The sequence below is a fragment of the Cavia porcellus genome, unplaced genomic scaffold (genome assembly GCF_034190915.1).
Source record: "Cavia porcellus strain 051 isolate PalLab524CR breed Dunkin Hartley unplaced genomic scaffold, mCavPor4.1 scaffold_5, whole genome shotgun sequence".
Lineage (NCBI taxonomy): Eukaryota > Metazoa > Chordata > Mammalia > Rodentia > Caviidae > Cavia > Cavia porcellus.
In genome coordinates, this window is record NW_026947488.1 from 63,334,113 (window position 1) to 63,360,418 (window position 26,306).

At 33.6% G+C, this 26,306-nt stretch overlaps 1 protein-coding gene across 6 annotated transcripts in view; it reads left to right on the plus strand.

Moving 5' to 3' along the window:
* The window catches only part of Armc8 (armadillo repeat containing 8), a 90,434-nt gene that overhangs the window by 29,475 nt on the left and 34,653 nt on the right, over positions 1–26,306 (plus strand). For all 6 annotated transcript variants that reach the window (XM_063249055.1, XM_063249059.1, XM_003476511.5 and 3 more), the window contains 10 exons: positions 1,651–1,722; positions 3,017–3,159; positions 3,254–3,351; positions 7,094–7,186; positions 8,139–8,219; positions 10,098–10,173; positions 10,272–10,362; positions 11,218–11,278; positions 13,136–13,336; positions 15,939–16,034. In XM_063249055.1, coding sequence (XP_063105125.1) covers positions 1,651–1,722; positions 3,017–3,159; positions 3,254–3,351; positions 7,094–7,186; positions 8,139–8,219; positions 10,098–10,173; positions 10,272–10,362; positions 11,218–11,278; positions 13,136–13,336; positions 15,939–16,034 — 1,012 coding nt within the window. The remainder of the gene's footprint in view (positions 1–1,650; positions 1,723–3,016; positions 3,160–3,253; positions 3,352–7,093; positions 7,187–8,138; positions 8,220–10,097; positions 10,174–10,271; positions 10,363–11,217; positions 11,279–13,135; positions 13,337–15,938; positions 16,035–26,306) is intronic.

Below are 26,306 nucleotides of genomic sequence, written 5' to 3' on the forward strand. Positions count from 1 at the left end.
GGTGAGCTAAAAAAACTTTAGTACTATCTAACAATGATCTTAATATTCTCAGACTTTCTGTTTCAAATATTTTGTAAATATTCTGATACTATTCTGAAATTAATAGTGTAACATAAAATTTCAAAAATAATGCCTTTCCTTATAATACAAAAAATAAAAATATAAGTTATTACATTGCAATATAAATATTTAGAGCTAACTACAGGACAACACTTAATGAAGTATGCACTGATCATGGATGTGTGGTATGGATGACTCAAATACAGTGAGTGCCACTGAATTGGTGATCTGATTTTCCAAAATAATTAATTTTTGATAAAAAGTGTGTCTGTTTTATTTGTAAGGTAAGTATAGTACTGAAAAATTCAGCTGGGCATGGTGGCATCTGCCTGTAATCCTAGCACTTGGAAGGCAGAAGCATGAGGATCACCAAAATAATGAGTTTAAAACTAGCCTGAGCTACATAGTGAGATCTTGTTAAAAAAAAAAAAGTACTGAAAGATTCAAGTATTTTAAAAGCATGTTATTCAAAAAGAGCTTTTTATTTGTAATCTTGTGGTCAGAAATTTCCAGACATTTCCCCAGACTTGTGAAATACCTTTTGGGGGTGGCAAATGTCCTCTTTCCCATTTTGAGGACCACTATTGTATAGAAGCATATAGTGTTATAGTGTTCTGTATGAAGAGAACAGTCCTGACAAATAAAAGAGAATATTTTTAAAACATTTCATTCATATTTGTTAGTTTTAACCTGTTTTTTAGTTTTGAGTTATTTTTTACTCACCTGTGCTCTAAAACCAATCACGAATTTGTGAACTCCTTGGTCATTGGTAAAACTATTATTGTGGAATACTATTCCTGGTGAAATGTAGCTAGAATAAAAAAAAGACTAGTGAATGCTGTCTGTAAGAAATATGAATAATTTTAATAATTTTTTATCAATCTCCTTAAAAGATGACTACTTAAAATAGTAAAATATACTATGTTGTTTCTAAGCAGTTTAAAAATACAGTTTATGACAGTAGTAGAACAAAGAATGGGAAATAAAAGTATAGTTGCAAGGCTCTTGAAGCCCATATGAAATGGGATAATATCACGTAAAGAGTTTAATAAATGATATATTGAAAGTTCTAAAGCATCCATTAAAAAAAGGAACAAAACCCAACATGGTACAACTAATAAGGCAATAAAACTGAGAAAATGGAATAATAGTCTAAACAAAGTCCAAAAAAGTGGGGGAAAGTGAACAAAGTGATCTCTAATACAAGGTCAGATAAGTTTCATGAACGGGTGTTTATACTCCCCTCTCCCAGACCTTGAGCACTGAAGGTAGCCCGAATTCTTTCATATTCAAAGGACTGGCTCCCCCTTTCTAGAAGAACTCAATTTTGTCTTTATTGAAGTGTCTGTCATTACTCAAGGCATCTCCTACTTTGTACATACTCTCCTGTTTTATGGCTTCTACAGTTACTTGTCACCTGTCTCTGTCCCCTCTCTTTAGCCCGCCAGGTGGAAAGGGATCAGTGCTATGACTTTGTCAGTAATATCTGTACATGCCAATCCAGGATGTAGTATGACAAAGTGGAATAAGTTGAGCTTTGATATTTGTGATGTCTCAACACCGCACCTTTTTTTCTTCCTCTGAATTCAGAGACATGAAAAATGCTGTCATTGGAAACAACAAACAGAAAGCCAACCTCATTGTTTTAGGAGCTGTTCCAAGGTATGTTTGGTATCAAACACTTTTTTCTGCCTTTTAAGCTAAGTTTCACATGTATTTCTTATCTGTAATAGTAAGATTCCCCTTTTTAATATTACCTTCTCTATTTTTAAAATGAATCATTTTTTAAAAAGGAAATGTTTTGAAGTACATCTCTAAGAAAAAATGTATATATAAAATACCAGAAAATGGAATGAAAAGTGAATATTCACTTTTCAGAAGATCATTGCCTTATAATGCAAGTGTTTGTTGAATACCCAAGTAATGATACTTTTTCCCATCTCCTTAGAGCCCTTGCAGTTTTTGTGTGGGTGGGTAATTTATTAAGAGTCTCAAGACCTTTTTGAATTTAAAGTGAAAAAACCTTGATTTTTTTTCCTGATTTTAAGAATTTTCTATTTTTTAAGTTAACATAGGAAGTTTGATTTGTTCTTCTGATGACCTAATGAGCTTCATTTTGGCAGGCAATAATAGTTATATAACTTCTCTTTGCCTCCTTTGCTACACAAACTAAGTTTTATATACAGTTATTGTAAGTTTTTATGTAGACTTTGGAATTTTGTTTTTTTTCTTTTGATACAGAGTTAATGATTTCAATATTTTTAACATTAACAACTTCAAATATATCCTTTAGTAGTCACAAAGCTCTTAGCAGCCTTTCTTAGGGGACTTGTGTTTTAGGGAGTGTAGAGTGTTAGAACATAAGGGAAATGGTCATAAGTGGTAAAGGGTTAGAGTTTAAAGACCACTTGTTTAGCAGGCTGGGCTGTAGTGGAAATGGGAAGATTTTCTCATTTTGCAAATAAAGATGTAGACAGAGAAGAAAGCTTTCCTTGCCTGAAGAGCTGCATAAGAACTGAGTATTCTATAATTTAGGCTAGTCCTCTATTGTCTCATCACCACAGCTCTATTCAGGACCCAATTCTAGCTTAAATTTAATATGCAATAGTACCTGATATTGGGAGTCTTCATATTCTGCTCCCCGAGGAAATAGCAGATAATGTGGATTACAGTTTCAACAGAGACCTCACCGACACAACTTTCATACCTACAGTTTGAGATTATTATGATAGTCCTTTGCTCAAAACGAAAATCTCTTTTGGACTTTTTCCAGATGTTTCTTTACTGAATTAGTAGGTGATATAAATAAATAACCATTACTCAGAAGGATGAAGAAAATCTCAATCAATCATGTTTCTAGTTTGTAGAATATACTGGAGCCTTCTGTTAACACACTAGTCACATTAATTTGGTTTTATGTTTTAGTCTCTTTGTTTATCAAGTTCCTTCCTTTTAGATTGTTGTATTTGCTTCAGCAAGAAACGTCAAGCACTGAGCTAAAAACTGAATGTGCAGTGGTACTGGGAAGTCTTGCTATGGGTACTGAAAATAATGTCAAGTCTTTATTGGACTGCCATATTATTCCTGCCTTACTGCAAGGTATGTAGGAAACCATTTTTGCATCAGTAAAGATTAAAGTTAGTTTTTAGAGCTTTAAATTCTGGTTGAAATGTCATGTAATTTCCGTTAATAGGACTACTGTCCCCAGACCTGAAGTTCATTGAAGCTTGTCTCCGATGCCTTCGTACTATCTTTACCAGTCCTGTCACTCCAGAGGAGCTACTGTATACAGTGAGTTTTGGATGTTGCTGAGTCGTTAATTATATTTCTTTAATAGCCTACTCCTAATTGGCTTAGCCTTTCCAAACTCCTAATTGTGATATGTAGAAAAATCTCAAGAAGTATTTGAATTTTTCCTTTAAAAATATCAAATGTTTTAGGCTTTGTAAATAAGCAATAGTTTCAGACCTTAAACAATTTATCAGTTGTTAAAAAGAAAAAGAGCCCATTTTATCTCTGTGACAAATTAAGAGAATATATTTTATGCCACTCAGTTTGGGTTTAAATCCAAAAGAGTAGGTATTGTAGAGAAGGTAGAATTTAACCTGGATCTTACATGAATAGGTGAGATTCACCGAAATGGAGCAGAAGAGGCCATTCTGGGAAGGATCTGTATAAGATTTACAGTACGGTAGGCAGAATGATCTCTATGGGGAGGTCATGATTTTTCCAGCTAAAGAGGTGGGGGCAGAACCAGTTTCTAGAAGGCTTACTTGCCAGCTAGAATCAGAGAATACCTATGAAAGAGAACCCAGAGATGTTTGGAGTTGATGGTTTTCAAAGCCTCAGGGATTATGAAGGGATCTTTTAATCTATTGATAAGACTCTTAATGAAAATTATCTAGACCAATATTTTTGAAACAACTTACCTACGATCCTCAGTGACAAATATATTTTCCATTGCTTTGTCTTACACATGTGAACTTGTTTATATGTTTGGATCCTGAAACAAATATCATAGCAGTTACACAAATGTGACGCCTTCTACTTTCTGTTTTGTTTCTCATTTTTAAAAAAAAGAGGCCAATAGTTACTCTGAGCTTACTTGAAGAAACAGTTGTCAAATTGAATACATACAAATCTTGAGATCTTGGCAAGAATAAAGTATTTCAAGCATATAAGCGAAAAGAGGCATAGGCAAAGCAAGTGTGGAGAGTGAGGATGTCGTGACTTTATGGTCCATCCTTTCTCCATTAGACACATACTCTTCTGTCTTCAGTGATACATATGGCTTGTAAATGAGATTTGTGGATCACTTTACACAGTAATAATTGTCTAAATTATGACCCATTGTAATTTGATATGTAGAGTTTTGTGTGACATTCTTCAAAAAGTCATGCCTCATAAATCCATAAATTGTTTGCTGTAGTAGTTGTCAATTGAGCATGTCCCAAAATTACTTGGAGGGTTTATTAAATACAGATTGCTGGATCTTGCGTCTAGATTTTCTCATCAGTAGTCTGGTGTAGAACCCATGAACTTTTACTTCAGGTTTGTGGAGTGCCTTCTACTCAAAGCATTCCACAGAGATGGACTTTACTAGTATCAGTCTCTTTCCCTTAAATCGTATTCATCTTTACAAAGAGTTAAACCAGTCATTTGTCTGCTGCACTCTTAAGAATTTCTCACCCACTGCAGCCTAGGGATAATAGGTGGAGTAACTGATGCTAGCCAGCAGTTTGAGCTCCTTCATCACTCTCTAAACTGATTCATGTCTCACTAATGAATCATGGTGCATAGTTTGGAAAAAGCCAGTTTAGGCCAACATAACTACTTTACATGAGAACAATTAAGACCCAGGGAGGTTAAATTTATGCAGTGAGATAAATTATGAAATGTCTTCATTTGATACCTCAGATTTTATACCTCAGAGACAATTTAAAAAGCCTAAAAGTGTTAGATGAAGGGATAAAAGTCTTTCAGTATAATTGACTGTATAACTTTGTAACTCACGAGTTGTAAGTATTAAGTCAAGCACTAAATAGAGACCAAGGCAGTCTAGTTAGAAGAGGGTAGGATTTCTAGTTTCAAATTCTGTTCATCAGATGAGTAACTTTGGGCAATTATATAACTTGAGGTTTTTGGATTTTTTTTGTTTGTTACTTGTTTTTGTTTTCTGGTATTGGGGGTTTGAACCCAGTACCTTCTCACTTGACTTGCTTCCCCAGTCTTTTTTTTTTTTTTTTAATTTTTGAGTCAGGGTCTCACTAAGCTACACCGACTGGGCTCAAATTTACAATCCTCTTGCCTCAGCCTTCCAGAGTGCTGGGATTACCAAGGTATACAACCATACTCAGTTTATGTAACTGTTTGCCTTGCTCAGTCGTCTGTAAACTGCAGATATATAAACACAGTTGACAGGGAGCAACATAACCCATAACAAGATGAGTTATGTTGAAACTGTGGAAAATTGGGAATAAAGAGAACAACAGAGGGAAGGAGTTAGAAGTACTTTCAGAGACTAATAAAGTCTCTGCTGCTTCTTGCTTCCAAGTTTTCTGTCAGTGGAATCTGTTTCCCCTTCCCCTACTTGATGTTCTCATTTTCTCTCTTATTATTTAGTATTTAACTTTGAGGTTTTCTGAGTTTAGAATTTTTTTTTAAAACTCCTTGTGACAACACAGAAGACAATACTGACAAATGGGGAAAAGGCTCCACTTTTAGAGAATCAATAGCTTTTTATTTTCCTACTTAAGTTTTATACATTTTGGGTGTCCCATCCCATGTATGTATATGCGTATATGAGTGTACCTGCTAGGTCTGAACCTTGAACCTCATGCTTGCTAAGCAAGTGTCTAGCTCTTGGGCATTCTTTTACTACTTGTCTCTGTTATCATTTGTGAGAGTCTTGAAATGTGGACCAGAATAATAAGCTTTTTTGTGGAGCCAGTTAGGATACAGACTGTTAGACCCACAGAATCAGAATGTATAAATGAAGAACATCCTTTGGAAATTTACAGTACATTTCTACTTGAGAAGCATAGTTCCAACACTTGCAACAGCTTTGATTAGAACCTTTTCCATCTGTGCTTCAGGCCCAATTCTCTTTCAGTATGTAATTTCTTTGGCATTTATAAGGAATTCTTGGAGAACCCTGAAGCAGGGCAGGTTGATTCTTTTCTTTCCTATGCCACCATCTAAGTCTGAGCAGTAGGCAAATAGTGGACTTTATGTGAGAAGTTGCTAATCATGTAAATTGTATTGTGCAGATTGGAAATACCTAAGTAAGGTCATTTTTATAAAAGATTGTAGTAGTTACTGATCTTATTATAACATCTCAAGATGAAAATTGTCAAGGTTTTATGTAGTAATTCTTGCTTATGAGCTGTTGTGTATCTTATTAATCATTTCACATTTTTGTTTCAGATCTGATTGAAATGAAATTGTTATATTTTTTTGGAATCTTGTTTAAATGATATTGTTACATTTTGATAATTCATTAAAAAGGAAGATTCATGCTATATTGATTGGAGAATTTTTTATGCCCATATCTTGTACACTGAGTAACTGCTTTGACAATGACAGTATCCAATGTATTATTGTTCTTCTCCTATTATTGTGTTATGAATTTCAGTATTACTTTTTTAAATAAAATCTTTAAAAAGTAGAGATTGTTGTATTTTGAGAATATAGGCTTTTTATGGGAAAGATTCAGTTTCCTGTCCTTATATTTCATGGAAGTCCCTTTTCTTATTCTTTACTTAGACAATTTCAGTGGCCACGTTGCTTTTGTTCTGCTCCATTCTCTGATGTAATACCATTTAGATCTGTGTACCTCCTTGTGGAAACACATTGTCAAATGGATGCACAGTGTCTCAGTTTCTTTCTTTCTTTCTTTTTTTTTTTTTTTTTTTGGTACCAAGGATCGAACTCATGACTCAGTGCTTACCAGACAGGCGCTTATGCTGCTGAGCCAAATCCCCACCAGTGTCTCAGTTTCTTGTACTCATTCTCTCCTTTTCTTTCACTCCAGGATGCCACAGTGATACCGCACCTCATGGCGCTGCTTAGCAGGTCCCGCTATACCCAGGAGTATATCTGTCAGATCTTTTCACACTGCTGTAAAGTAAGAACCAGAGTAAATGTTTGCTATAATGTAACATCTTAGATGCTCTTAAGAGATGTGTCTTATTTATGTGTCCTTTCGAAGATAATCTTACATACTTAGGTAGACTTATTAAGGAACAAAAATAGGCTACTAATAATATTTATTGAAATTCTCACTTCTAATTTGTTGCCAGCTCTTAAGCAGTTAGTCACTCAGGTTTCTGAGACTTATTTTGGGGAGTTTAAGACCACAAGTGTTTATGTCTTTCCACCCAGTAGCTACTGCCACACTAACTAGTAGATACGTGTAGCTTGATTTGAAGAAAGGCAAAAGAGAAACTTGTTAAGAATCAAAGGATAGAAAACAGAGTTGGTGAACAATAAAATACCTTCACTTCCTATGTCTTTATCTTTCTACTGTACAAGAGAATCATTTTAAATAGACAGATGAGAAATAGAGAACCCAAGACACATTTACTTCTCAGCTATGGAGAATTATGTTTCTTCCTGATAGTACATTACTGAAATCCTTTGTGATATGTGGTAGATTAGGTTCCTTGCAATTAATTTTAGAATTTTCCCTGAGTAGTCATCAGTCCTGAGTTGTAAGAATGATGGTGTCACTCCTTCCTTAGGCATTGGGAAATAGTATGCACATGAAATGCAGAATTCACAATAACTTTATTGGCTGTGGTATACTGTATAATAATTGGAAAGGCCTGTTCTAGGGTAACTTTTCTATTCCCTTCCTTACTTGGGGGAGGCAAAGAGGTAGCAGTTGTAAAACTGGGGTGAGGCACATATGGCAGTCCCTTGTAGGATTAAAAATGTTGTTTTCCTTGCTTTTTGGAATAGAATTTTGCAAGCAAAGGTTATTCTGTAGTTCATCTAGCTTTCTACATTTAAGTGGGTATGGTTTTATTAAAATGAATTATAATTTTCTTAATGTATTATTATTTCTTTTCTTACAGGGGCCAGATCATCAAACAATTTTATTTAACCATGGTGCAGTTCAGAATATTGCTCACCTCCTAACCTCACTATCCTACAAAGTAAGATGTTAAAATATGGCTAAGTTTTTAACTTGTTTTTGGTATATAGAAAGAGACCCAAATATTTTATTGCTTCTTTGATAAGTATGGGTATTGTGATCGGCAGTATTTTATTGGTGAAATGTTATAGGGTTTATGCTACCTATAAATGTTTTTACTGAGAAAAAAGAAAAGTTGCCTTTCTATCTCTATTTCTTTTTCAGGATATGGTTGTGCTATTGATTTTCACCAGTAACTGTATTTCAAGTCTTTCCTGGTTAGGTTTCAGTGCCTAAGCTGCTACTTGAGGTGATGCTTTCAAATATCAGTGGTTGGCTGTATGAGGAAGGATTATAGATTTCTTATCTGAAGCCTTTTTTACCTAGAGTGACTCAAACTCATACCATATAACCCACATATACAACAACATTTAAAATGTATTCTATTTTGTATTTTGAGTTAAAAAGTCAACAGTTTTCAGACTTAGACTTTGGGTATTGATTATTACCTAACTACCAAGTTTTAGCAAATATTAGAGCTAGTTATAGCAGAATGGGGATGCAGTCACTTGCTCTTTTGGTCTGTAGCTTTATTTCAGGTGAGACCTGCTAGTATGTCTGTTTTTCCTACCTCAGATATCTGAAGTTTAGTCTTGGTGAAGTACTCACAAAAATAGGAATGGGAATGTAGACAGATTGAAACTAACCAGAGGCAGGAAAAGAGAGTACATGCTAGAACTACTACCTCTGCCCTGTACTATGCAGAGGCTGAAATCAGTTAGTGCTTGCATGTTAAGAAACAGCTGTTGATTGTCCCGTCACTTTGTCATTCTTAAGCTTCATTAATTTACTCCCATTTTCTTCCATTTCTAGTCCTTTCTGCACTAGACTTAAATACTGTTAAAACTTGAAGATTGTGGAAGGGGCAATTGATCATATTACTCTTTGCTTCATTACCCGTGTCATTAACCTGTTTTGTGTTCCACCTATGGGGACGTACTAGAACTGGAGAGCACTGTCCAGATGAGGGACAGGTTTCTTTGCATTCCCTGTGAATGCTTGCCAGCTTCATAAGAAGTTATGTATAGACTTAGTCTCAGAAATAAGGATGAAATCATCTAATGAAAACTAAATGCAGAAATTGGAAGTGACCGCTGTCTTAGGACTCCTGCAAATAGTAAAACATACTGCATGTGATCAAGAGATGGGGTCCTTGTACTCTTACAGGCCAGTAATGTAGTTTTAAAAAATAGTAGCACAATTTATGATATTTTAAAATTCAAATTAGTCCTTCTTAAACGTTTATTTTATCATCATTTCCCCCGCTCTCTCTGCCTGTATTCTCTAGCCCACACACGTTTCCAAGAGTGCCTTTTCATTTTCCCTTCAGTTCTCTGCTTTATAGTTAGGGAATAAGAAATGTCCCACTTGAAAGGAACGTGGTAATTGTTACTAAATTCTCTTGTCTTATAAAAATTATATCTTATTTAATGTTCTTTTATTTTATTTTTTAACTAATGTTCTTTTAAATTTGAATAAGAATTTATCTTAATTTTAATTACTATTTCTTCCTTACTGGTTTATCTTTTTCATTGCTTCAATATTTATTTAAACTTTTTATAATTAACTTTTACTCTACTCTTCAGATATACAGGTATTTTTGTTGTTCCTTTGAGATTCTCTTCCAGTTGTTTTGTTTGTGTGTTTTGTTTTCCTGGAGTGGTGAAGTTTGAACTCAAGGCCTCATGTATGCTAAGCAAGTGCTACACTACACTCTATTTCACTTAGTTTTTTAAGCAATATTAAATATTATTTCTTCACAGGAAGAATTTAGATTCTGAGACATTAAGATCATATTTGAAAAATAATCTGTGTTTGATATGTTCATTTATTTTTATAGGTTCGAATGCAAGCCCTGAAATGCTTCTCTGTTTTAGCTTTTGAAAACCCCCAGGTATCGATGACCCTGGTAAATGGTAAGCTGGAACTTTCAGTGGCACCTTACATGATTTAATTTTTGAACTTTGTAGATTTGAAGAATTTCTTTAATCTTTGTTGTTTGTTTTATGTCTAGTTTTGGTTGATGGAGAATTGTTACCACAGATATTTGTGAAGATGTTACAGAGGGATAAGCCTATTGAAATGCAGCTCACATCAGCAAAATGGTAAAAGTCCAAATGTTGTGGGAAGAAATAGTGTTTTATCAAATACAGAGTATTTCTTTTTAATATAGAGTATTTTTTGGACAGTTCAGTTTGCTCATTTCCAGCCTTCATTTTGCTTTGAGATTTTGAAATTTGAAAGTCATGTGACTTTCTTGTGTTATATTAAATGGATGTGAGTTTTTTATTTTATTACAGTATGCAGAACAGGAACTCTGATATAACATCTGTGACTACAGAAAATTATTCCATCTACAAGTTACTCTCCTCATATTTTGGTTAAATAAAATTAGATCAAATGTAACCAACATGTATTATGTTAAGTAGTAAGGCAGGAAAATGCAAAGATAGAGAAATACGGAGTGAGAATTGCAGTTTCATTATCAGTACATTAACAGATGCACTGAGCACCTATTGTTCAGGGTTCTAATTGTGGCTCTCTAGTAGAGAACTGGGAATTTTCAATGAAGCACTCCTGGATCATGAATTATATTTTATGTTTTAGCGTTTTTGTTTGCTTGATTTTTGTCTTAAATTCAAAACTGAACCTTTGCCTTTGTGAGTAAGGTGATATAGTTTTTTTTTTTTTTAAGTCATAAAAAGCATCACAACAATAATAGCCAGACAGATTTTGGCCCTATACAATATATTTAGAAAAATTTTACTAATATTTGGCATTCTGCTTATATGACTAAATTTCAGATAAGGGAATATCAAAATCTCCCTCAAAATAAATGGTAGGACTGTACTTGATTTTGTTGTTGTTGTTGTTCTTGCCACAAAATTTTAAGGCAAATAATTTTTCTTTTGAAACCTTAAATCTTGCACACAAACTTACTTTCCATCATTTTATTCCAGTTTAACTTACATGTGTAGAGCTGGAGCAATTCGGACAGATGACAACTGCATTGTATTAAAGGTAAGCTAATTAATTTTCTGAAAAACACGAAAATTATATAGTGATACATACGTTGATATGAATATTGGCATTACTATTTATTTTTATACATTTATCTTTATAGTTGTGTGTATAACACAAAATAATATTAAAATACTATTCTTTTCAGTAAGATACCATGTAGTTTTTAAAAATTAGTTTTAGATATATTTGAAGCATCAAAGTGAAATACTTATTTCCTTATCACAATTTTTTCTTTTGCTGGTAATTAGAAGAATGAGGACATTATAAAAGAATGTAAGATTCAGGTGAGATGGAAAATATATTTTAATCTTTGATTTTTCATTCCATTCACTGCACAATCTTGTACACAGTTTGCCAGTTTTACAGATAAAGGCTTCATGTCATCCTCACAGCAATAAAAAGTTTAATGAGACAACAAGTAACATATTAAAACAATAATCATCATTGTAGTGTAACAAATACACATCTGAACTTAAGAAAACCTGGACAAGAGATCATCCCTGAAAGTCCTAAGAACTAAATTCTGCTTTTAGTACCCTCACTACTGACTGGCTTGGTGTCCTTTATTCTTTTGTTCCTGCCTCAGACTACTGATTGTGAAAATAGAGGCAGTAATTCCTGCTCATCTATCTCACAATGACTTTGAGTAGCAGTATATTAAATATTTTATTTGCTATAAAGAACAAAGCAGGTAATTAAACTGATCGTGGTATCATTTCTTGAGTGAATTCTCAGATTATCACTGTCCAAGGGTAAAAGCATATTAAGACTATTGTGTGTTAGTTTTCCATGAAGAGGGTTGATTTACTTCATAAGATCTAAGGGTCTCATAAATAAAGAGCTCTGCATTAGGATGCTGAGGACTGATATACAATTCATTGGTTTATTTATTTCTTGTAACCTTGTTTCATTAGTAGGAGTATCTTCATGTAGTACTTACAAACATTAAATTCAAAACTTCATGAATTTATGGTATCAATAAATATTAGTAACAGTATTGTTAGGAAAAGTGTTAGTGTTCCCTTCTGAAATCTAGAATTGAATATAAAGCCTAATACGAAATCAATAGTGAATGATAAAGTGCTAAATTCTCAACATAATAGAAATTTATAAAACTGCTGAACATACTTGATGTAGTAGTTGAAGAAGGCTTTCTATAACTCTAAACATTTTGATTTCTGCTTTAACATTATCCTTTAAATTGGATTTATCACCCCTAGAAATAGTAATACATGCAATGTTTTTATTGAGAGCCTAATATAGATAAATTACCAAGACCATAGCCAAGATTTCTGAAGGACCTCAGAAATAATATTGAACTAGTGGATACCACAATCATTCCAGCAAGTTCTTGAGAAAACCTAACAACTGTGATAGATGTATTTCACTCACATTTTAGGAGAGTTGTTGGACTCTTGAAAAAGGTAAGATCACTGAATTTTTAAAGTTATACTTTGTTTTTGCAACTCTAGATATTAATCCTCAAAACAGAAAATAAAAGTTCTTTCAACCATCTATTCATTAAGGAAAGGATAGCACTTTTTCTAAAGCAGTCATACCTGATTAAAGTACTAGATTTCTTTTAGGTAAATAAATATGCAGATGCAAAACCATCAGATATGATTGATTAGCAATTCCTAAATGTGTTTTATAAGATTTTCAACAAAACTTCAGGTCTTATCACAAAACTTTTTAGAGCCTCTATTAATTTGGTTGTGTTTTAAAAAATCTCAGGAAATACTTTAATCACAAACAGGACTTCCAGTACAGAACATTGAGTTGATTCATCACTATATCCTCTTCATAAGGTTTTACCTTAACAAAAAGCAAGTAATTCATCTCCCTACCTTTCAGACATTGCCTTGTTTGGTTCGGATGTGCAGTAAGGAACGATTACTAGAGGAGAGAGTTGAAGGAGCTGAAACACTCGCATATCTGATTGAGCCAGATGTTGAGCTACAGAGAATTGCTAGCATTACTGATCACCTCATTGCCATGCTTGCTGACTATTTCAAGTATCCCAGCTCAGTGAGTGCCATCACTGATATAAAAAGGGTATGTTCTCTCTTACTTTTTAGCAGCTGAAAAGAGAATTTTAAGAAATTTTTCTTACTGCTAATGATTTTGAAACAATTGATAATTACAGGTTGGAGACCTTTTAAATAAAAGAATCTTTTGTTTTTGTTAACATAGATAATAATGCTTGTGAATTTTTAAAACCAATTTGTTTAATATTTATTTTCAGGAAATATTTTATTAAGCATATAAGCAGAAAAAAAGAGAGTTGCATCCCTGTATCCCAAGTAAACCCCAAAGTAGTGGGGTGTCTAAACTGGCTATTGCCAGTTATGTCAGCATCACCTAATTCTGTTCAGAATCAGAGAGTCATGTCAGTTGCTATATTTTTGTGCTTTAGGTCAAGCATGATTTCATTTTCTACAATCCACTACAATCTTCTGTGGCTTTTTTCCCCCTATATTTTCCCATTTTCTTTTTTCCATTTTTCAGTTTTATACTGTGATTTGAGCCTGCTAGAGAAGACCAATGCACCATTTACTAGTTTGAGACCACCAAACAATGCAGATTTTTTTTGAAAATAGAAGTTCCTTAGAATTGACAGATACTGCTTTCGCTTGTTGTTTCTCATCTTGTTTCCATGTTCATTTCTGTAAACATGAGAGATTCTGGAGAGGAAGTTTACTTAAGGAGGTTGTGGTAGAGCATTGCTTCTTAATTAGTGGGTACTCAGTACTGTTTCGTGATTGACCTTTTTTGATGCTGGTGGTTTCACTGGATCATTTTCTTGATCTCCCTCGTGCTTCTGAATTTCCTAAACCTTATTTAGCAGGCAGCAATTCATTTAGCACTTAATATTATAAATAAACTATTAAGAATGATCTTTTCTCTGTCTTAGGAAGGGCAGAAAATAACATTGATATTTGTATTAGTAATATGTATTACTTTTCATTTTAGAGTTATATACCTTCAGTACTACTTCCTTCAGTAGTATTGTTTGCTTAATACATGTGATAGAGAAACCCTAACCAGAGCCTCATAAACACTCTCGAGTTTACTTCCTTGACAGGGTAGAGAATGTTTTGCTATACAACAGAGTTGAGGAAACAGTTTTAAGAACTGCTAGCATATGAATGTATACCTTATTTAACTAGAATTTAAGAGATCATCCTTGCTGTTTTTCCATTTCATTTTTACCATAGTAAAACCAAAATAATAATTTTCTTGAATGACCTCCTGTTGCCAGATTTGAGTAAGTTTTATCATCTTTAATTTTGGTGGTAGATTATCCAAGGGGTTTTAGTTAAAAAGTACATAAGTAAAAAGCCTCATCTATTAATAAATGTGTGATTTTTTTTTTCCTGTATTGGTCCAAGTCAGTATTATAATGCATAAATTATGGCTAGAATGTAGTTAGGACTTTGTGGTTACTTTGGAAGTTAACCAAAAATAAGTATAATATGCTGTAAAGCTGCTCCCAACATCTCACAGTACCTAGTTTTGATCAAAACATTTTTGGAACTACTCTTTAAGAATTCCCATAGAGCTGCCCTAAATGAATTTTTATATTCTACTTTGTATTTTGTGGAGTTTTTCTTACACTAAATAATATTATCCAGCTAGATTGTCCTGTCTTCACAAACCACACTCAGTGATAGTTACGTTAAAACTCTTTAGTTGTTGAAGTTATGTAACTGTCAGGTTTTTCTGGCTCATGTGCCAGTTCTTTAGGAAATTTCAAAAGAAGGTCTTAGAATGTTTTGAACATTACCTACAACATGGAATAATGTTAATCTTTCTAGGGTAACTCCTTTGAAAAACAAAATGGTACTCATTTGGATGAGTAAGTTATGGCTTTTAATTTAAATTATATTATTGATAGTATATCAATTTATATTATAATCATTAAATTATAGTCATTAAAAGTACTTGAAGACAAGCCTCTGTTTATTTTCATGGTAGTTTGTGGATAAATCAGATTTATGTTAGAGTTGATAACTTAACCATGTATGTATGTTGAAAGATACTATTAATTGCCTTACAGTAATCTCTAAAAATCCAGAACCACAACAGAAAAAGTGCCCTGAACATAAATGTTAGACAATCTTAATAGATAGTAACAGTTACCATAGAATATTGCTTATTCAGAGTTTTCACAAAACAGTTCTGTTCCCATAAGCTTCTTAAATGCTGAAATTAGGCCAATGCTCTTTATTTAGAAAAACCTCCTGAAAGCATCAGTGGAAGAGCATTCAATTTAACTATCGACTGCTGCTTGGGCCAGAAAGGCCTCTCTCAGTTTGCCACCTTTTTGAGGGGAACATTTCAAAAAGTAGCTGCAAGCAAACACCAGAGCCACTAAAACTACTGTGTGATAACATTGCATTTTTAGGGACCAAGACATTCACGAAGGCTTTTACTATCTCATTGTCAAATCTTGTGGAATTTCCTCTTAGAGGCAGACTGCTTTCAGGTCATGCTAACTCAGACACAGGAAGATCCCAGAGTTACATGAGAAGAGCACAAAAAATAACTAGAAAATTCAATAGCAAAATTAATGTGTTAGTAGTTGTTAACAGATCTTTTCTTCATACTGTTTTTTTAATTGAAAATGTAACTTTTCTTTTTGATTCTTCTATAGCTTGATCATGACTTAAAACATGCTCATGAACTCCGCCAGGCTGCATTTAAGCTCTATGCTTCTCTTGGAGCAAATGATGAAGACATCCGGAAGAAGGTGAGTCTGGGAGAGGGGCGTCCCCCAGTCCTGACAGCCAGCAGGCAGGGAGTGACATCAACCTGAAAGTCGTGGTGAAGAGCACTAACAGTGACTGTTTGAATATAATAAAGCAGAGTGACAAAAGGCATAATTGAAGAATGAATGGGACCTGGATTTGGGGGGTTGTTTTTAGAACATAGAATGGCATGGCCATGCTGGAATGACAAATAACTGACCTGCTTTTTTTGTGTGTCATTAATATGGATTATGTTGCACATTTTTGCATGTGTTCTGATAAAAATCAATTTTAGCACTGTGAAGCTTCAGACACTTTGAAAGACCTAACACTAGAATTGTAAATGTTATTTATGGAAATAACCTTCCAATGCCATTGAGAAGTTAAATCTTTATTGTACGTTGTTCTTTGATATGTGGCTTAGTTTTATGTTTTTAAAATTTTTTTAATTTAATTTTATTTTTTTGCTACTGTGCAAGTTTAATGTGAATAAAATCTTTGTGGAATGATGATTTTATGTTTAGTGAGTGGTCATCTGAATTTTCTAGCTCTTCAAAAATGTGTCATTGGTATAGCACCCTTATAATGCTACAGTCTAGTCTAAACACTGAACTCCTGTTCTTTATAAGAATAATTCTATGTAAGAAGTATAGGGTTCTGACTTGGCTCCCTCTAAAAGCCAAAGGCTGAAGCTTACTACTCAAAAACACTTGTAATCTAATAGTCTACACAAGACATTCAAAACTGTCAGTGAGGAAAACCACATATTTGTCTTTAGGAGCCTTATTTATTGAACATAGCAGTTTACTGTATCTCGCCATCCCTAATGGTATTTTAAAGACCACTAAGAGAGAAATCACAGAATATTGGCATTTACCATGGCTCAGAGAAGACTTCAGGTCTGTTGAAAGAAGCTGACAAAGAACTATCCTTGAAGACACTGAATTAGCAATAAGATTACATCCATGATGAGCTTTGATTTAAAATCAGTGCAAAAAGCACAACTAATAAACTGAATATTTTCCATGTATCTCAACCTGGTTCAGCCAACAAATTTTTGATCTCTTTTGAAGTGTTTTTTGTACTTACCTGTAAAAATCATTTTCAAGACCTCTAAACTTTAACCCATCAATTGCTACTCCGAGACAAACATACAGTAATAGTGATGCAGTATTCCCTATGTCTAAACATGATTTATGGAAATTGAAACTGTTCTATTTTGTGCACTGTAGATATACAGTATATTACAAGGGAAGGGCTTTTATAACTTAAATGCAATGGTTTGTTTTTGGATGATTATTAAGTCCTGTTGGAAACAAAAGTATTTGACCATCCTTACAGCTTCACATGACCATGTCATGAACTATAAGGAAGAGAGACAGATCATAATGGAGGAAATAGGATGTCTATTTGTACTTCTTTGTACTTTTTTTGTTAATAAACTATTGTTTTGGAATTAATGACTTAACTTGTGATATCATGTTCTAGAAATACTTGCAACCTAACAGTCTAGTCAGTAGTCTATTAAAATTTGTATTCATAATATGTATAATTTCCTGGTAAGGGTATCTCCTGATTATTTCTGTAGAAAGATTATAAATAAAGACTAAGTTATAATTATTATAGTTTTTGTGTGGTAAAAAACTGTGATATTCTCATGTGATGGGGATTATATAGTTTATTTAGGGTGATACTTAACTTTTTGGAAATGATATGTTTAATTAATTTACAATTAATAGTATCTACTGAAAAGAGAAGTTGTAAAATGGAAAATATAATTTTGTGATAAAATCTGCCTGGAGACTGATTTTAAGTTTGAAAACACCTTACCATTAGTATATAAAATGATATATAACTTTTCTTTTGAATGCATGTATTTCTATTACATTTTTTGAAAAATAATTATTTGGTTAGATTTTAAATTTACTTTCTCCATGAAATATTTCTCTTATAATATGCCTTATGAATTTTGTATGCCTTTTTGGTATAGATTCTTAAAGTATAGTGTTTATTATTGTTTTATTTTTTAAGATAGTATTTATGCTTGCCCAAATGAAATGTCAGTTAACTAAATTAATCTAAAAGAAATTTTAAGGACTATAGACCCCGCCCTACCTTAGCCACCATCAAAAAATAAAAACAGAACCAAAAAAATTTTTTATTTCACTAGAAAAAGATGAAATATTTAGTTGGTCTACTTTTTATGTTGAAAATGGGAACATAATTTGGTAAATCATATGAATTCCATGCCTGTTATGGCCTGTTAAAGGAAGCAGAACAAAGAAGAAAAACCAGAAACAAAGAGATAATTGGAGGTGTACATACCAATAAAGGAGAAGGACACCAGCCTTTCATGGAATTTTATATTAATATTCTAAGGACTTGTAAAGGCCTCTTATGTGTTTTCATTTCTTGCTATCTTTTTCTTGAACCAGGTAAAATTAGAACAGGTGAAGACTGAATGTGACTTCTAAATTAGACATTTATCATCTTTAGTTTGGAGCAGTATTGGTATAATTCCATGAAAAGGAACCAGCTGTTCCTGGAACCTAAATCAATATTTGTTGAATAGATATAGAAATAAAAATGCAGAACTCATACACAGAGTGATACTTCCTTTAATATCCCTGAATCTGTCTGTATCCTATGTGGGAAAATTGGTGTTGTAATTACTAGCTTTACATCCTTTACTCCAAGGCATACTTGCAAATTTCCTAACTTTCTGATGTCCTATCAGAAGAGTAAAAAGAGGGTGGTGCTGCAGAGTTCTGCAGGTAAGAGTGAGAAGCATTACTATTGGCTGAGACGTGAAGAGGGAGAAGAAATCCAAGATGGAAGACCACTGAGCTTGGCAACAGCGGTAGCTTGACCACTTAGAAGAACTCAGATTACCTGTGATAGTTAATCCTGGTTCTCAGTGGATTGCAGTTAGGGCAAGTAAGAGCATAGCAGGAATTAAGAGCTCAATAAAAGGGTTCAGAACATGATAGCAGTAACTGCACTAACAGCAATGCCAAATAAATGTTAGCTCTCCTCTGTGTCAAGGGAAGTCTAGTTTCCAATGGTAACTTTTATTTACCTCATACTAGTGCTGATTAGAAAGTAGAAATCCAGGTCATGGGACACTAAAAAGGAGAAGTCACAATGCCAAGAATATAGGTAATAACTGTTTCACACACTCGCATACTAGCAAATGGTTAATAGAGAGGTGCCAGTAACAAACAATCCTACAATTTTGAAGCCTTTGCTCTTACAAAGATTGATAGATTGGTACTTCGTGATCATTAATTAGATTGGAAATTGAAAAAGTATGATTTCTCTTTTACTCTCCTTAAGGAACTAATAGAGTTTTTCAGATATAGAAGAAAGGATAATTGAAGAAAATTGATAATAATATAAGTTGAAATACTAGGCAGTTAATGAACTGATAACTAGGATGCTTTTATTTTGATAGAAATACATATTTCAAGTTTTAGATGAAGTATTTGTTGTAGCTTTTGCTCTCCTAGGGCATGTAACAGGCCTGAAAAAAGCTTTCTTTCTGATACTTGATATTTTAGCTTGAGGAATCTTGAAGAACTAGAATGTAAGCTCCATGAGAGCAGGGATTTTTATGTTTTGTTCATTACTATATTCTCAGCATCTACAACACTGCATAGTTGACAATAAATATTTGAAGAATGGATGAAAAAACAAACAATTGGATGAGTGAACCATATTGCATTATTCAGTGTCCATTATCAGATTATATATGATCCTCTTTTTTAATCTCACTAGCAATTCTTTATATAAAAAGAGAAAATTTTAAACAGGGGAAAAATATATATCTGGTCATGCAGATGAAATTTCACTTTTTTTTTTTTTTTTTTTTTTTTTTGGTACTGGGGATCAAACTCGCAATCTTGCACATGCCTGGCAGGTGCTTGTGCTACTGAACTTAATTCCCAGTCCAGAATTTCACTATATTTAACATAGAAAAAAATGGAGAAAATTCCCGTTTTTCAATAGACAGGCAATCTTGAAAGCGTACCTTCTCATTTGAATATAGCTCAAAGGGAGCGTAATTTAATTTCAAAATAATTTTGACCATTTCTTAGTTAGACAATATAGGAACTTTTTTCCCTTTCTCATTTGATTTAAATAATTTATAGGGTTCATAAGAGTGAATCTTGCCTGTATTTTCTATGGATAAAAATGTGCTTTTGTTTATAGAAATTAATCTTTTTAGGATTCATCTCATTCTGTGAAATATTATTGAAAATTCATAAAACATCTTCCTGCTTAATAAACTTCTAGTTTTTAAAGAGGTCAATAATTTAATTCAATTCTACATAGACTGATTGAATTACATTGTCCAGTGGGTGGAAAAGGGGTAGAAGGCAGAGAGGGGAGGTGAAAGAGCCATTAAGAAACCTTCCAACTCAACATTTATTATAAGATCTGAGTAAGTCAGGGAAAAGAAGAAATGACCATTCAGAGTTTGCTGAGGGCTCAAAGAAGTGTTTAAAATGAGTTAAAATATACATGTTAATATCTGCAGGGCTATCTTTGAGTCAATTTGAAATTTAATAGCTCTAGGCGGTCATTTTTAGTGCTTCCTACATGCTTTTTATTTACATTTTCAATAGCCAAAAGCAAAATCTTAAATTTTTGTCCTTTGTGGAAAGAAGAGCCATACAGTCATAGTGGGTTTACCTCATACATGTGGGAAAAGGATGGAATATTTTTTTTGAGAAAATGTCTCACTTCAGCCCAGACTGGTCTCAAATTCCTAGGTACAGTCAATCCTCTTGGCTCAGCCTTTTAATGATCTGGGGCTATAGGTGCCACCACTATTCCCATTTCTTGTTTTTGTTTTTCTTAAACTGAACTACTTTTTAAAAAATGATGTATTGGCAGAAGAAACTAAGAAAAGATAGCAAAGAATAGTAACACTTTTTGTTCTACTCTCTTTTTCTTAGCAAAGTAAGTTATAACTTCAAGGTCACTGTAAGATGAGATATAACATAGTTCTAATTTTTGGCATGAAGTCTGCCACATAATGGGTGTTTGATCAAAGGAAGCACTTAGTACAACATTTTAAATGATTTCATTGGAAAAATAAAAGAAATACTGTGTTTAGTGTATTGGGAATAAAGGTGAGCAACATTGGAAGTATAATTAAGAAAGGTGTACAATGAAGAAAGTGATTTTCTGTTATAAATTTCCAAAATTGTTATTCTTTCAGTGAGAGAATAGTTACATTTCAAAAATAATATTCTTTTCTGGAGTACCTCTTTTTAGTGACAATGTTTTTTTAAAAATACTGATATTTAAAGCTTAATTGCCATACCATGCCCCCAAATTACCAAGTGTGATCTTATTTGTTTTACCGGTATTAAATAGAATATATAATATAAAAAGGCCAAATTCTAACTTCAGTTATGTGTGTATTACCCTCCATGGTTGTCTTGAACATAATTTCTTCAAAAGGTCATCATTTCTATGAAACTGAAGCCCAAAATATATTCACATTTTGAGCAAATATAAAGTTTTTTTCTGTATTTTTAATGCTTTATAATGTATTTGTGAGTTTGGATCAGTTTTTGTAACAGCTTTCTGCTATTTAAAAGTCTTACTAAGCATTAACTGAACATTTTTATCGTTTGTTACAACTTGGTTTTAATACTAGTTGATCTCGTTAACAGCACAATGTACCTTGAATTTATGTTTTCAATATTTTACAAAGTTTGAAAATTCTAAAGGAATAGGATGAAAATTCTGTATTTGTCTCTTTCATAAAATCAGGCAGATGTAAGAAGTTATTTCTGAGTTTTAGCCTGCACTTGAAACAAACAACCTTGAACATTTTGCAGGTTTTCTATAGAATTAGCCCTTGTTAGAACTGAACTTTGCCACTGAAAAGCAACAAGCTCATTTAGAATTAATAATTCCTTAACTTGATCTTTATGGCTAAATTGTTAGTTATCTTCTTAAAGCTGACCTACCAAAGAATTTTAAATGAATCCCGCAACATTCATTCATGCTGGTAAGTATTTTTAAAAAGAACTATGACAGGACCAGGTTTGCCATTTGCCTAAGTGTTGAGATCGTTGGCCGTCAGCATACTGAAAGAAGCAAACCTGGAGTGATAATGCTATTATACGTAATAGAGGTATTTATAAATAACAAATTTTTAATCTCAGTTTTATTAAACAGATGTAAAATGGTTATGTATTTTTGCTGTTTAGTTGCTTAAGCCATTGACAATTTTTTAAAGTATGAAGTTTATTATTTTATTTATAATATAGTTAAAAGACACAGTTGTCTTATAAACCAAGAAATGACTTATATGTGATCTTTAAATTTGTAAAGCTAATACAATGAATGATACAATTGGATTTTTAAGAACATTTCCTTGGAATGAATGAAATGCTTGAATAATTAAATATTTTTACAGTATGAGCCCTTGAAAAACTTGAGTCTGTGGTGAAGAATCAAGACCATTGCTGTACTTTTCTATTATTAAAATACTTAGCACAGGTGTCTGTAAGTTTTATACTCTGTGAGTACTCATTACCTATGTAATTCTGTAGCCTGCAATAAAAGAATCGTTGTTGCATTTTTAAATGGAAGTAGAAAAGCCAAAGAGACAATAATGCCTGGCAAGCAAAAAATAAATTCAGATTTGTTCCTGTACAGCCATATTCTTTGGTTTCTGTGTTGCCTGTGACTGTTTTGCACTGCCAGTGCAGGTTGCATAGTTGTGACAGAATCATGTGGTCCTTACAGCCTGAAATACTTGCTGTCTGGACTTTATGTAGAAAATTTGCACCTTGTACTTAACACCACATAGTAGATAGAAAGCATTGAAGGTCAGTTTGGTGAAAAACTACAGTTTTGTTTGCCTCTCTGCTGGACTATAGAAAGAAATTAGACCCCACCACATCCATGAGAGGAAGCAGCAGGCGACCAGTTGTGTGGCTTTCTGAAGAAAAGCATTAACAAGTGTGGACAATATGACATTATCACAGAATTGTTTCCCTGTGTGCTGATTCCTTTGTTTGAATGATTATGCCGTGTGACAGACAGATTCCAGACAAACTGGATTAAAAACTGTGGTACTCAGTTATGATAAGAAATGATACAGGATTCTGTGTATTGGTTAGAAAGTTGCTTGAATAAGATGCTGTATCTAAGAGAAAAATAAAGATCCAGTCCATTTAGTAAGACATTTGTTAAGGTTTTGCCAGTTACAGAGCTATATGTTAGGTGCAATGGGACATGAAAAAAATACAATTCCATACATACTTAAATCAAGGCATAATCTATCCGAAGCTATTCAACATAAACGTAGTAACCACTATTTATTGAGCACTCACTATGTGCTGAGCCCTGTTTTGAGCATTAACACGTTATCTCTCTTAAACCTCAGACTGCCCTGTGAGATAGCTGTTGCAGACCAGGAAACATGCACTTTGACCAAGGCTACCTGCTAGTAAGTGATAGATCTACATCCTGTCCTAGTCTCTCTGACTCCAAAGCTTATTCTCCTAGTAAATACATTACTTATATAACATTAAATACCATTACTGAATCTAAATTCTGACATAGAATGGTAAGAAATTTCATAGAGAAGTGCATGATTGGTATGAAATATGTAAAAAGCAAAGTGCTATGAGTTGGGAGAACTTCATATGTAGCTGAATAGTTTGAACTTGCAAGCCACAGTGCATCAGATTGAGAGCACGTCACTTCTCACAGGGTTTGGTACTGATTAGGTAATGAGATACTTCATCTGTCCTTTTATTATCGTATGTTTGTAATACACCTCTTGGATGCCTAGGAACAAAACAGGACTGGTGTATACCTTGTGAGTGCTCATAGTATAACATAGTTAGGGAGATGAGACTAAATGTGTATAGTGATTCCAGTGTTCATGTGTGTTTAAAAGTCTTGTTTGTAGTGAAAGTCAATTTGACTGTGATTGATATACTCAGATATGATTAAGATATGTCTATACTTCAAATAGATTACTATGAATGTCTTAAAATATCTATCTCATATTAAAGTTTACTTGAACTCTTTCTTGCCTTTCTACTTCCCGCATATTAGAACCATTTCACAGATTTTGGCCTATACAATGAGGAAGCTCCATATCTATGCCTTTTTTTGTATCAATTTTAAGTGTTTTTCTAAGAGTGGTATCTAGATGTGATTGGGTTGTAAGTTATTATTCTAAAGAGGAAATATCCCAAATTAATGATGTCATATAGAGATAGTATTTTAGCATTTTGTTCTATGGGCAGCCTCCTTAAATAGATTTAAACTTGAGGCAATATTTGGAGGTCCTTGAATCTTCTTTTAATGGTGGCTCCTTTGTCAAACTGTCATGTCTGTCACTGTGATATAGGCTACATAAGGACAGTACCTGGAATATTATAGGTGTTAAACTTACATTTATTAAGTCAGTTGTGTATGTCTGAACCTAAAAATTTAGCCAGCCACCTTAGAGGATAATAAACACTGTGAAGTGTGTGACTGTGAATACAGAAAGATAGGCTGAGCCAGGGCCATTGTGTTACAGTTCCTGAAACTGTACAATAGGAGATGGCAAACAAGACAGATGTTTTAATTCTATCGTTGGAATTGTAATATAATGATTTCATTAACATGTTAAAAGAATATGATAGCTCATTAACCTCTAATTGAACTTAATGAAAAATTAATTTAACCCACTTGCTACGTGACTCACTTCCCCGTTTGATCCTGATTTAATCAATTTAACCTGAGCAGTTATCTTATTGGCTGACCATAGTTCTGTCCCACCTCATGCCCACCATGTGAGTTCCCATTTTTCCCAATTTAGACCCACCTCACCTTTTGGTTTTGGTCTAATAAAATCTCTAGAAAAGGCAGAGTCTTTGACAGTCCACTTAGGACCCCTTCTGTCTCTTTCTGGAACAGAAGGTTTTCTCTCTCAGTAAATATATTCTGCTTTTTAAAAAATATTTGATAGAACTGTAAACTTAAAAATTGCAGAGAAGAAATTATAGATGTCTTAATGTATATTTATATTTGTGTTATACAATGTAAATGTTTATAATTTTAGTTTTAGAAAAAGGAAAAGTTAAGTTGAAAGAGCCCCCACTTTTCCCCACAGTATAGAAAAGATCGGAAGTTTCTTTGTGTTGTCTTTAAATTATTAGTTTATTTAATTATTTATTTATTTTGTCCTGGGGATTGAACTCATGACCTCGTGCTTTCCAGGCAAGCGCTTACTCTACTGAGCTAAATCCCTGGTTTTTTATTTATCTATTTAGTACCAGGGATTGGACTCATGACCTCACATTTGCCAGGCAAGCGCTTACATGAAGGTGTCTTTTGAACATTGACTACAACTGACTTTTTCAGCTGTTAAGAGGGCTGGGTACATACTAGGAATCCCAGCTACTTGAGAGGCTGATGCAGGAAGATTACAAGTTTCAAATCAGCCTGGGAAATTTGGTAAGAGTTGGTCTTAAAAAGGTGGTAGAGATGTAGCAGAGGGGTAGGACACTTGCCTAAATGTACAGGGCTCTGGGTTCAGTTCCCAGCCCTCACTAAAAGGAAAGGAAGTTAAGACAGTCAAATATTGCTTAAAGAGAGTTAAAAGCAAAATGAAATATAGAAGCTCAAGAATGGGCCTGCCATAAGAATCCACCTCTCTGTTCTCTTGCTCTAAAGCCACATGATAATACTCTAGCTCCTAGGCCAGCACAGAAGAGACCAGATGTTGACTGAATTCAGTTCTCAGGCTGAGAGGAGATCTCAGACATTGTTCTGCGGACCTGACACCATGAGTTTGAGAAATTTGGTGTGAATATGCGGGTGGAATATCAACAGGAGAGCAAGAGAGGGAAGTACTTAATATCAGTGATCTTTTAGAAAAAGAATTTCTGGTTTAAAAAAATAAAAACAAAAACAAGAGTCCGCCATGCCTTTTAGCAAGGTGCTAGAAGAAAGTACAGAAAGTCCTTGAAATTCTGGCAAAGATATTACATAACTGTCTTTGAAAAAGCCTGTAGTTCTCCAGAACAGATGGATGAAGCTTGTATCCGGAGGACAGGAGAATATGAGTTCCCTTTAGCTACTATCTGTTGGCTAGGGTTTAATTCTAAAATAGAGATCAAATCATAAGGAAAATTGACAAGTCACTGGAACTCAGTTTTGTGGTTTCTTGGTTTATGTTTTCTTCATTGTCTGACATCTTTTTTGACTTCGTTGTTTATACCCCAAATTAAACCTGAATCATA